The sequence below is a fragment of the Nothobranchius furzeri genome, chromosome 9 (genome assembly GCF_043380555.1).
Source record: "Nothobranchius furzeri strain GRZ-AD chromosome 9, NfurGRZ-RIMD1, whole genome shotgun sequence".
In the NCBI taxonomy this organism is placed as follows: domain Eukaryota; kingdom Metazoa; phylum Chordata; class Actinopteri; order Cyprinodontiformes; family Nothobranchiidae; genus Nothobranchius; species Nothobranchius furzeri.
In genome coordinates this window covers 66,434,056-66,447,213 of record NC_091749.1, presented here as the reverse complement: position 1 = coordinate 66,447,213, position 13,158 = coordinate 66,434,056, and the positions used below count along the sequence as shown (strand labels likewise).

Below are 13,158 nucleotides of genomic sequence, written 5' to 3'. Positions count from 1 at the left end.
CGTTGGTGGGTTTGCCTGATTTTAGGGTGCAGGTAAATGTCGAGGAGGTGATCACAGACCACCTTCTCCCCATGCAGACACACTCACCAGCCCTGGATAATTGAGCTCAGACGCTTGGGTCCAGGATCTGATTCTTTAGATCTTGATCCAGACCTTGTGGTCATTGGTGAGGGTCTAGAGCAGGGGTCCCCAACTAAAACAGCAAAAGGTCCACTACCCCCATCACCAAATTTCTCCTGAGTTTGAAGATTTTAAATGAATCACACACGGAGTTGTTCTTTCCTTGTAATCTCACATTCAGATCATTGAGATGCCCTGTGATGTCAAGAACAAATGCTACTTTGTCCATGTTTTCCTCATCCTCCAGAAACTGAAAAAAAAAAAAAAAAAAACTGGCCTTGTGACTTTGTTGTTGTGACAGAAAATTGTTGTAGTTCGTGTTGAAGACCCCAGGAGCGTGCAAGCACTCTGCCTTTGCTTAACCACCTAACACTGGAATGCAAGAGTAAGTCATTAGCCTCTGCATTCACCTATGCTAAAAATTCACGAAGCAGACGACGCTGATGAGATGAAGAAGCACGGAGAAAGTTAACAAGTTTAGTGTCTGTGTTCATTACCTCACCATATTCCTCTGAGAGGGAGGAACACGGAACAGACACATGAATAATACAGTGATATGACAACAACAGGTCCGGTTTGTCCTCTTTTAGTCGACTAACTGCTCCTTTTTCTTGTCCTATCATTGAAGGTGCCCCATCAGTAGTAACAGAGACAACATCTTTCAGATTAATCCCTCTTTCAGTCAACATTTCTTTAATTGCTGAGTAAATATCCTCCCCTCTGGTGTGTGTTTTCAGTGCTGTGATGCCTAAAAGATCCTCCACAAGAGCTTTACTGTCCTCATGATAGAATCTGACATATACCAGAAGCTGGGCATTGTCATTCACAACTGTTGATTCACACTCAGAGCACTCTGAATAGCACAGTCAAGCTGGGTCTGTACATCTTGGGATAACACTTCTGCTCTCCTTGTTGTGCTTGTGGCCCACATGGGAATTCATCTGACCTTTTCTTTCAGTTGTTGTCCTTCTTTTCCATCCAGAAGTGTTTCTGCCACGGCTTCCATGCACTCCTTGATCATTTCTGAACCCGTGAAAGGCTTTTTATGTTTTCCTAAAATCCACTGTACTCGCAGTGAACACTCATATGCTCGCTGTCGTGCGGTAATTAACCGCGTAGCTCTCTCGTACTGTCCCCGCAGTTCCTTCATTCCTCGTGTCCTAACCTCAGTCCCAGGTGGAAAGTTCTGGTGGAAGTGCTTATGTTTGGTTTCATAATGTCTCTTTAGATTTCCACTTTTTATTAGTCCGACTGCTTCAGAACATATTAGGCAGACTGGCCGTACACCCGACGGAGGTAAAATAAAGGCGTAAGCTTCATTCCGTTCATCTTTAAATGTCCGATTTCCATAGTCCACTTTATGTCACTTGGGGGCAGCAGTAGCTCAACAGGTTGAGCGGGTTGTCCAGTAATCGGAAGGTTGCAGGTTCGATCCCGGCTCCGGACAGAGAATTCTGCTGTTGTGTCCTTGGGCAAGACACCTAACCCACCTTGCCCGCTGATGGTGGTCGGAGGGACCGGTGGCGCCTGTGCTCGGCAGCCTCGCCTCTGTCAGTGCGCCCAAGGGCAGCTGTGGCTACATCGTAGCTCATCACCATCAGTGTGTGAATGTGTGTGTGAATGGATGAAGTGTAAAGCGCTTTGGAGTCCTTACTCTGAGAGGTGCTATACAAGTGCGGGTCATTTATCATTTTACGTATTTTTGACAAAGCCATCGTCTTTTACTCACTCGTGTTTGCAAGTCATCCTCGTTTTATTAGCAAGTGTGAGCATCCAAGCTAGTTACTGAACAAATAACTTTAAATGAAACTTCTATGTGGCTGCGCTGTGGCGCAGTGGTTAGAGCTGTGTCCTTGCAGCAAGGAGGTCCTGGGTTCGCTTCCCGGCCTGGGATCCTTCTGCATGGAGTTTGCACGTTCTCCCTGTGCATGTGTGGGTTCTATCCGAGTACTCCGGCTTCCCCCCAGTCCAAAAACATGACTGTTAAGTTGATTGGTCTGTCTAAATTGTCCTTAGGTGTGAATGTGTGCATGATTGTCTGTCCTGTGTGTCTCTGCATTGCCCTGCAATGGACTGGCTCTCTGTCCAGGGTGTACCCCGCCTGACTGCCCGCTGACCGCCGGAGACCCCTGGTCTAGAGGAAGGAGTCATTGCGGAGCTTCATCTTTCAGCTCAGCATCCACTTCACCCCAACAGATCAATATCCTCATTACAGCAGCTGGAATCCTGATCTGAGCCTGACCTGATCTAAGAAACTCCTCTGGACACCCACCCTAGTTGAAAACAAACCAAGTGGTGAAAGTTTTTGTCAATCATTCTGACAATTTGCTGTTTGAACAAGAGGATGGATGTGCTGTGGTAAAGAAAATCAGACAACAGCGTCACAGTTGCTGTTTTATTTAAGTTCAGATGGGAGGCGTCCTGCTGAGCATGCTCAGTTGGCAGCAATGATCTGATCCATCCAGGAGCGCAGCTTGGTTACGCGGGCGTAGACACCGGGTGTGCTGGTGGAGCAGGTTCCACTGCCCCAGGAAACGATACCTACCAGAGTCCAGGCCCCGCTCTTCTCACAGACCAGGGGACCACCAGAGTCTCCCTGAAACCAAACAGCGCCAGAACGTAAAGACAGTGTGTTGAACAGAACCGGATCATGCCGCAGCCAGAACCACCCACCATGCAGGAGGAGGCTCCAGAGGCTCCAGCGCAGATCATTATGTCGGTGATCTTGTTGCCCCAGAAACGACGGCAGTTATCGTTGGTCAGGAGGGGCAGGGAGGCCTGCTGCAGGCGAGCAGGTGTGTCAGGGGCTGCAAGACACACACACACACACACACACACACACACACGTTAACACACACTGATGCATGGCACCATCTGGTGGACAGACAGCAACAGGCTGGAAAACCAGAACCAGAAGGCTCAGCTGATAAAAATCTAATCTTCAGCATTATTTGGTTCTTTTCTTCTTGTTGGTTGATGTTAAAAACAGAAATATGAGAACGACTGCAACCAAAAACAAAAAAAAGCAGTTTTATTAGATTTAAAGTTTATTAAACACCCTAAAGTCCTAAACTTCACGTTTGAAGGGATTCACTCAAAAACCTGATTGTATAAAGTATCAATAAACAATCAAGCAAGCATAAAAACTACTAAACAAACAACCAAATAGATGAATGAATAACAGGTATTGACTGAAGTTCTGTGTTTTATGATTACTGCAGCTCAAACACATCAAAGAAACATCTTTTAGTCCTGACTGGTTCATGACCCATCTCTGAGCGTTATTTAAAGTTTTACGCTCTTCTGAAGAAGTTTTGATCAGAACCACAAAGAGATGAGATGGTGCTTTCTGATTGGTCGCAGCTCTTACCGTTGGAACGGGTCAGACCCCAGCCAGAGGTCACACACCTCATGCCCCCAGGGAAGTTATCGGAGGTGGCGGCCACACACACGGGAGAAACACGCATGTTGAGCTGGGCAGGCTGGGCCAGCTTGATGAGAAGGATGTCATTGTTGATGGTGAAGCCATTGTACTGGGGGTGTTTGAACACCTGGCAGGAAGTGACATCATGAGGACTGAAAGACCACAGGAGGAGAAAAACGAAAAGCTAATTCTGACTGTTCCTCACCTTGCCGACCGCCATCACCTGGATGCTCTCAGCGTTGGAGGAGCGGTCGTGTTCTCCGAGGATCACACGATGAGAGGTTCTAAAAAACAAAACCATTAGAACCCACTGAGATCCACTTCCTGTCTGATGGAGCAGGTGAGTCTGAGGATTACCTGACATTGCAGTGAGCAGCTGTCACCACCCAGTTCTCGTTGATGAGAGAGCCTCCACAGAAGTGGAAACCGGTGTAATCCTGAAACAGATCAACACACCAGGTTCTGTCCTCAGGCCTCACGAACACGTATCGCACACCATCTCAGAAAATAAAGTCCCAAACGGTCAGGTGTTATGACCTCATTCCTAACTTGTGGTCTGAAGACGAGTCCCTGAGACCTGAGAATGTCCTAAGATGGACACCATAGTCCTGAAGAATTGAATCAGTCGGGACTTTATTCTCAAATATCTTTTAACCCTCCCACTGTCCTAATGGGTGTGACCCTGCAAGGAAAGTTGACCGTTAAGCAGGGTTGATGGTTTATCCCTTGGGTCCATGTGGCGGGGGGGGGGGGGGGGGGGGGGGGGGGGAATGAGCACCACCTCACCCCTGGCACGTCGACGTCAAGGGATAAACCATCAATCCTGCTCAATGGTCAACTTTCCTTGCAGGGTAACCCATGAGGACAGTGGGAGGGTTAAAAACTACTTTATCCTGCGGGAGAATTTAGTTAAAACAATGTCTAAATATGAAATTAAGTAGAAAAGTTAAAGACGTTTTGAACCCAACATAGAGGCGATGTTGGATACAAAACGTTATTGTTTGAGCTGAGGGTGGACCACATGAGGCGGATCAAGCAGGACAGGGTGGAAACGGGGAGGACCAGATGAGACAGAACAAGATGGAACAGCATTGGACAGGATTAGAAACAGTTAAAGAGCAAGTCACCCCCAAATCAACAGTTTTTAGCTGATAAACTGTATAAATGAGTGTCTAATCGTGCTGTAGACACACGTAGTCAATGATTCAGCACTTTAGTGCTTCTTAACAAAAATTTAAATATTCTACCTAAGACTATCAGCGTTAAGCCCCTTTTCAGGTTACAAACGCTGCACTACATCGCTATTGGCTAAGAGGTACCCTATGACGTTAGCTGGTTCTATATGATGTCACAATGCTTCTGTGAGCCTGTGTGTGTGTGTGTGTGTGTGCGTGTGCGTGTGTGTGCGTGTGCGTGTGCGTGTGCGTGTGTGTGTGTGTGTGTGTGTGTGTGTGTGTGTGTGTGTGTGTGTGTGTTTGTCAGCCCTCTCAGACTGCCAGGCAACACCTCCTTGTGGAGCATTTTTTCAAACAGGAAATGGGAGTGGAGCTAGACTGTGGTAGGGGGTGACTTGCTCTTTAAAATCATCTGCCCGTCAGGAAAAGCATCCCCGTCCTGCAGTGTTTACCTGCAGAGACACCTGCCAGGGCCAGGAGTGAGGCACTGCCTCCTCACCATTCACAATACGGGAGTAGCCGGTGATGATGGGGGGGATGGCGGGGTCACCGCAACCTGATGACATCATATTCACATCATTTTTAAACAGAGACAGTCAGATAAGAAAAAATGTTTTTCTGGAGGTCAGAATCTGGATGGATGAAGATGATATGGGTCTCACCGTAGGCGGCGCCGACGAAGGCGAGGCAGGAGAGGATCCAGAGGAAAGCCATGGCTCGATCATGCTGGAGCCGTTGGGGTGAGGGGCTTTTATACATCAGAGGAACGATGTGATTGGACAGGATGGAGGGACATCTTATCAGGTGGGAGTCTGGACAGGTGCATGTGTTTGAGTTTCCATGTGAGGAGGAATGGAGACGTGGAGGTTGGACGTGGGGCCAAATCCAGGTAAAATGAAACAAACAAATGTTCCCAAAGTTAGGCTGAAGGATCCGTTAAAGTTCAGGAAGCAGCTGGAGTCTTAGTCTGGGACTAAGATCCAATCTGGGGAATTAAAACAACATCATCTGAATAAAAACTTTTGAACCTTGTTCACTGAGATATAAAAAAGATCTGAACCTTTTTTCACGATGAAACCCAACCAGGTCAGTGTCATCATCCAGCCAACAGGTCACCCAAGACTGAAGTTTATTGTTGCTCATCTAGTTTGAGGTTTCGTTTCCTCTTTTTTGGATCGGTGAGGGTTTTAGTTTCTGATCAGATGAATAAATGATACAAGAAGTCTGCTTCTTGTTCCTGTTGGTTAAAAATCGTTTTATCTCCAAGTGTTTGATCAAATATTAATATCTGACACACCTACATATGTGTTTGCTGCAAGAAGAGCTAAAAAAGAATTTCATTTAATAATAATAATGATGATGATTAAGTTAAAGTCCCATAAGTCATCACACACTGGAGAAATTACATCTCTGCATTTGACCCAGCCACGTGGGAAAAGGTGGCCTGCAGGCGCGGCCGTGCTCGGGAATCAGTGGTTTAACCCTCCGATCAAACCCCTTAATGCTGTCTGACCCGACCGTGGACTTGAACCTATAATCTTCCACTCTCAGGGAAGAAACTCACACCATTGACCGCTGAGAAGGTGTGCACGATTGGATGGTAAGGAGGAAAGGATAATAATGATGGTGGTGAGGAGGATGATGGGATGTTTTTTTACGTTCATTGGTTTTTATTCAGTAAAATTTCAATAAGTACTTTGGAATAAAATATTCTCTGTAGAAGTCAAGCTGCCATCTAAAGAGTAGATAAAATGTAAAACTGATCTGAAACCAGCTCAGGGGAAAAGACCAGGTCAGACTTTTCTCTGAGCCAATCAGACAGCCGCACGTTGGGGCGTGTGACCCGTGAGAACACCACCTCCACCTCAGCTCTGATAAACAGCTGACAGCTGCTCTGATTGGCCGAAACTTTGCTGCCTTCTGCATAAAACCACATCTCGTCCACCACCTCCTCCTCCTCATGATCATCATGGCCTTCCTGTGGATCCTCTCTTGCCTCGCTTTTGTGGGTGCCGCCTATGGTGAGACTCAGAACCATTTTGTTTTAACTGAGTAGTCGTTGCTTCACAGGTTAAAGTTTTGCTGACTTCTTAAATTACGTTTTATTAAAATCTGACAAAGTGAAGATTTGGAAGCGACCAGTAGGGGGTGGCAGAGGGTACAGATGGGTTGAATCAGCAGCACATTGCTGATTGAAATCATCATTTAAAATTTACTTGAAGAATGATTCAGCAACTTAACAGCAAAATAAACCTAGATTTTATTGTTTGCATTAAAAGTTCCTGTAGAAAGTCTGATGAGGTCTGCCAAGTGCAGCATCTTTTAACACGGGAAAAAATGCAGCAGAAAGCAGTCTTAGCCAATCAGAGAGCTGGGATCTTCCCGCCATGTGGGGAGCAGACACTAGAAGCAGAAAGTGTCCGTGTTCGAGATGAGCCATTTCTGCGCAGATTAGATCACCGGTGATCGGCGTGCAATGCTTGCCGGTTAGCTTTGTGTCCGACTTGACGCCGACTTGCTCTGACATCATGGACGTAATTTTGGGGGGGGACAGGGGGGACATGTCCCCCCCACTTTTTCCAAAGTCAAGTTTTGACCCCTGCACTTTTTACCATCCAAAAACAATATTACGCTATATTAAGTTGACACTGGTTGCGCTCTAGGACCAAGCGGAAAACAACCGTTTGTATTGAAGCCCATTTCCCATTAGAGCATACTGTAAAGATCCCCCCCCCCCCCCGTGTCCCCCCCACTTCTAAAGTGAAAGTTACGTCCATGTCTGACATCATGCCTACGTAGACAACAATAACCTCGTGAGATCAAGGCAGCCACAGATTTTGGAGCAAGGCGCTGCAGTTGCTCTCCACCGGCTGCAAAACCTAGGGCATGACGGGAAACGCCTGGCTCTCACCTGATCTAAGATCTGATTTGTTCACATTTTGATCCAAACATCCGGTGGTTGAATGCAAAATGTTAGTTGGTCACGTGTATTCTGTAAATCATGTTACGTTGATGATGACAACTATATAGGCCATAAAGAGGAATGTGATTTGTGTTATTTTGTCACGTTTCCTGTGAGCACACTAAACCTACAGCTGATAACCTTTACTTATTATTACAGTCAGGTCTCCATATACAATATATGATATCCACAAGCACGTGAGGATGTGTTTCGGTTGCTAACAGGCACCAGAATTAAAATAAATAATTAAACAAGTATGAACTCTAATGTGATATCTTCATCCGTCGTCACCTGCGAGCAACACATGTAGGGAAATCTGTCCAACTTACACGCCGGCTTTCAGCCACTCCCCCTGCTGCTTCTGTCTGCTCTCGTCTGTTTTCCAGGCGAGGCGCAGCTCAACTCGAACATGGCCAGTGACAGCAGGACATGTGAAACGCAATCTGCTGGAATGATCAAAAATAACAAACTAATAATTATTATCTGTTTAAATTTGGAGGCAGAATGCTCCGAGCTCATGGAAAAGGGAGAGAAGCCAAAGTTAAAGTTATTGATTAAATAAATAACTAAATATGGACACATATTTTTGGGTGTACTTCGTCATGGTGACTTGAATATTCAAGAACTGTCGGTAAGTTCCTGGTTTTTCCTGCTTGTGATGTCACAGTCGGGGAAATTACCACACCACCAGGTTGGTGGAGCAGTGGCTCTATTCTGAGCCCCTTCTTGATAACCAAGCTCCTGACCTCATAGCAGCCAATCAGTGGATGGATGGGAGTGGCCAGCTGCAGCTTGTTTCCCTAAAGTGACAGTCCTGAAACGGCTGATTCTGGAAGGTACTGAAACAGTCAAGAATAAAACAGCAAAAATCGCTTTATGTGAGAAGAATCTTGTGCAAAAAACCTTTTTAAAAAACAACTTTATCCACAGAAGTCATAATATGTTGTCTTTCAAAATTAAAATAAAGTAATTACCAAACTTCAAGAACATAACATGGAATGTAATAATGTAAAGAAACAGTCTAATCCCTTTCGCCCTGATGTCAGAACCAGACTCAGCTCAACCAGTTCACTTAATCATTCGGCTCAAACTGGCTGGATCCTTCGAGCTTTCTCTGGTCAGGGTCGGGCTTGGTTGAAAACGACGACTCCAGTCGACCCACAAAAACAAACAAACCAAATAAAATGGGACTTCCTGTTAAAAACGTGCGATTAAGATGTGTTTTCATCAGATTTTTTCCACTTGCTGTGTCCAATCAGGCTGTGGCAGCCCTGCCATCCCACCCCAGGTGTCTGGCTACGCCCGCATCGTCAACGGTGAGGAGGCGGTGCCTCACTCATGGCCTTGGCAGGTGTCTCTACAGGTGAGCTGGATGGCCTCAGCAGGCGGAAACAGGCTCTTGTCCTCTTCCTCTCCTTTATCCTTATCTCCTCCTAATTTATTGCCTCCCCCATTTTGTCCTCCTGCTCCTCCCCTTCTGACTGAAGTGCATTGTTGTCTGCAGCAATCCAATGGTTTCCACTTTTGCGGAGGGTCTCTGATCAGTGAAAACTGGGTGGTGACAGCGGCTCACTGTAACGTCAGGTTGGTAACGCAAATTCCCACAATCCTCTTGTGTTGTGTTTGTGGAGGTTGGTTGTGCTGAACCTGCTAACTGGAACCAGCTCATCTGTTTGTCTAACATGGGAGCGATTTTTGGTTTTGGTCTGGTTTCATTCCAGCTGTTGGGGTTGTTTAAACACACGTGTAACTTCACAGGATTGTTTATGTCTTGTTCCCTATCAGGACCTACCATCGTGTAATCGCTGGAGAACACGATAAAGGCTTCGGCTCTGTTGAGGACGTCCAGGTCCTAAAACCTGCCCAGGTAAGGAGATATCATCAGATAATCCTTTTTCAGATCAAAATGCTCCATCCTGACTGACGCCTCCCTCTCTACCCCCTCAGGTGTTCACCCACCCTGGATGGAACTCTGCCACTATCAACAATGACATTGCCCTCATCAAGCTGGCTAGCCCCGCCCGCCTGGGACAAAATGTGTCCCCCGTCTGTCTGCCCGAGTCCAGTGATTTCTTCCAACCTGGCATGACCTGCGTGACCTCTGGCTGGGGTCTTACCCGCTACAACGGTACAAGTCATTTAATTTCTTCCTTCTTCCTGCCAGAACCAGATATGGTGTTGGAGTCACCAAGGTGAATTTGAAACTTTCTCCCACAGCTCCCAGTACTCCCAACAAGCTGCAACAGGCTGCTCTGCCCCTGCTCTCCAATGAGGACTGCAAGCGCCACTGGGGCAGCAGCATCTCTGACATCATGATTTGTGCTGGAGGAGCTGGAGCCACTTCCTGCATGGTGAGGCCCCACCCACCTACCTACCTGTCTGACCTGGCTGGTGTTGATCTGCTCGCCTCATGAGTTTGTTGTTTCAGGGCGACTCTGGTGGTCCTCTGGTCTGTGAGAAGGACAATGTGTGGACTCTGGTGGGTATTGTGTCCTGGGGAAGCAGCCGCTGTTCCACCACCACTCCTGCTGTCTATGCCCGCGTCACCGAGCTGAGAGGATGGGTGGATCAGATCCTTGCCTCTAACTGAGTGGTTAGAGGTGTGCGGTGAAGCGCAGCCTAAATAAAACTGTATGACTGTTTCAGTTTGTTTGTTTGATTCAACATTCATGGTCTCGCCCATCTCGGGTAAGCTGTTGTGATTTCGCATCCGGGAAAAAGCAGAGCATGTCTGGACTAGTAGAAGCTAACCGCTAGCATTAGCAACTCCACCACATGAAAGAACTCCTCCAGTCGTGGGTTATTTGTGGAGATAAATCATCAACGTTGCAGAGTAAACAGTCAGTGGATCCAATCAGAGGAGAGGTGGTAAATTGTCTGCATTTGCCTTCTAGGGTTCTTTAACCCCCCCACCCCCAAAAGCCCTTCAGAACACAATAAGTCATTCACCCATTCACACACACATTCCCTTGCTGGTGAGGATGAGCTGCCCTGAGGCTGCCGATCGCTGCCACCACCAGTCCCTCAAACCACCACCAGCATGCAAGGTGGGTTAAGTGTCTGACTCACGGACACAACAATTGTGGCAGACTGAAGGACTCAATCCCACAACCTTCTGGTCATGAGACAAGTACTTAACTCCTCTGCCATCCCTCGAGATGTCCAAATATCACGAAATAAGACTCCATATCCTGCCGTCTACAGCCACTTTCTCCTCCAGCTGACTTCTAGTCAAAGTCAAAGTCAAAGTCATTTATTGTCATCTTCTACCACATGTGCAGGACATACGGAGAAATGAAATTCAGTTTCAGCACACACAATTCAAAGATCAGACATATGTGGGTAAGACACATAACAAGAATTGGTGACTGCGGTCATTCGCAACATGCGTCGCGCTACCTTAATAGATAGATGAAAAGGGTGTTACATGAGGGAAGTTCAGGGAGGGAGAAAAAAAAGGCATTAACAGGGTTACACCAGCAGGGTGTAGCACTCCAATGCAAAAAAACACCCGACATGTAAGCAACAAACGTCACAGTTCACAACATGAGACCCGGTAGGTAGGGGGGAGGGGCTGGGATCCTGGTTCCTCAGCGGGGGCGGCCTGTGTGGCGCTCAACCAGCTGGCTCCGCTGGAACCAGGTTCTCAAACAGAAGCATCTGAGCTTAATTTCCCTGAGAACGACTCACAAGGCTTTCATTCCTGCTAGAGACCAATACAAATATTAAAATATAAATAAAGCTGACTTTTAAGAGCAAGTGCAAATGGGAAATTTCTGAGTCAGGAGCCCATCTCATATTATCTCTTCCTGGGCCCAACAGCTGTCATCTGGCCTGCCCATGCTTCATGATGTCCAGGCGGCCATCCCAAAAGAGAGCCCATCAGATCAGGCTACCTCCTTCATTTCTTTATGTTCTGTTTCATGAACCATAGAATGAGATTTTCAATTTAATTCAATTTTGTTTATATAACATCAATTCACAGCAAGAGTCATCAGAATGCTCTTTACAACGTAAATGTTTCAATTGAACCTACTGATGAGTGCAATGAGTTCAGTTCATTATCACAACTAAATAAGAGTTTTCAATGTAAGTATTTAAAGGGGCATTATGGAGGTCTGACAGCCAAAACATGTATAGAAATAATAAATGTCTTCTTCATACATTCTCCTGCAATGCCCTGGTCCTGTAAAGTGAGCCCTGGCATTTTTACTGTGATTGCCTGTTTTTCTGTAAAATCACAGAAAAAGAGAGCTGCTCGGGTCGAGCAGGCTGCTTCATGCGCGTTCACGCTCAGGCATCGCCCTCCGAACCGTTCTTTGAACGTTGTTTCAGCTGTCATCAAGGATATAAATGTTACAGGTACAAAGGACATCATTGGGGCTTTAGCTCACCTAGTAAGACGTCAGACTTTCATGCAGAGGATCTGGGTTCGATTTAGGATGCAAATTTAGTTTATTTAGAGTTTTTTTTTACATTAATGGTATATTTTTTACAGTAAGACGCACAAAATTTTTATTTGAGACTCGCCAAATGGCATTGAATTCACAGATAAAAAAGATGTGGGTTCAGCTTTCATTTTGGAACAAATTTTCACGCAAGGGAAGGGAATGATCTGAGCATGCAGGAGGACTGACCCATCTTAAACCTTTGTTGGCTGTGCTGAAGAGAAAGGTACAGAACCAAATTATTTAATTAATTACAGGGTATCCGCGGGTCCTTAAAAAGTCTTTAAAAGTCTTAAATTTGCTTTTCCAAATTTAAGGCCTTGAAAATCCTTAAAAATGACAAATAATCCTTAAATACAGTTTCCAAAGGTCTTAAATTACCAAAGACCCAAAAAACAAGATTATTTTATTTCTATAAACATTTTCGTGAATTTCTAGTTAGTGTTCAGCATTTTTTGTGTATGATGTTGGCGTAAGCGGAACCGTACACATTCAGTTGGTTGTGAAAGGGGGCTGTTTTTAGATGAGCACATTAGCTGGTTAAGCTAGTGGGAGTTTGCGCCATGGGGAAGTGCAAGTTTAATGGTAACTGGATGGCTAATCCCACGTTCACGACGTGGTTAGCACCGGCCCCAGGCAATAGCTGGAAATCATAGCTTATTTAATTTTAAAAATAGCTTAAATTTGGTCAAAGTGGCCTTAAAAAAGGTCTTAAAAAGTCTTAAATTTGGCTCTCTTAAACCTGCAGATACCCTGTAATTAGCTGCGCGTTCTCCTGTCCTCTGTCCTCCGGGCCCCACACCCACACACACACACACACACACACACACACACACACACACACACACACACACACACACACACACACAAGGGACTGTCTCAGCTGTTATTTTCGTTAAGGAGTGTGCACGTACAGCATGCTCGCCTCGTGCACCAGCCTACTATTGAAGCTGCCGTTACACTTTTGGCCTGAGGGGGCAATCGCTAGCATAAAAATTCAAAACTCCGTAAAGTCCCTTTAAGGAAACC

The 13,158-nt window shown here is 46.0% G+C and overlaps 2 protein-coding genes across 2 annotated transcripts; one reads left to right on the top strand and one right to left on the bottom strand.

The window, feature by feature from the left end:
• Positions 1-2,501: 2,501 nt before the first annotated feature.
• Positions 2,502-5,493, bottom strand: LOC107381578 (chymotrypsin A). Its single transcript, XM_015953324.3, has 7 exons — positions 5,382-5,493; positions 5,172-5,275; positions 3,902-3,981; positions 3,750-3,828; positions 3,491-3,671; positions 2,794-2,927; positions 2,502-2,716 (listed from the first exon to the last, which is right to left on the bottom strand). Exons 1-7 carry the CDS (start codon positions 5,476-5,478, stop codon positions 2,555-2,557), a joined length of 837 nt encoding a protein of 278 aa, XP_015808810.2. The 5' UTR covers positions 5,479-5,493; the 3' UTR covers positions 2,502-2,554.
• A 1,108-nt stretch (positions 5,494-6,601) lies between these two features.
• On the top strand, positions 6,602-10,323 carry ctrb.3 (chymotrypsinogen B, tandem duplicate 3). The gene is made up of 7 exons (XM_015953238.2): positions 6,602-6,740; positions 8,941-9,044; positions 9,186-9,265; positions 9,467-9,548; positions 9,629-9,809; positions 9,899-10,032; positions 10,110-10,323. The coding sequence occupies exons 1-7, from the start codon at positions 6,680-6,682 to the stop codon at positions 10,269-10,271; spliced, it is 804 nt and encodes a 267-aa protein (XP_015808724.1). The 5' UTR covers positions 6,602-6,679; the 3' UTR covers positions 10,272-10,323.
• The last annotated feature ends 2,835 nt before the right edge of the window (positions 10,324-13,158 follow it).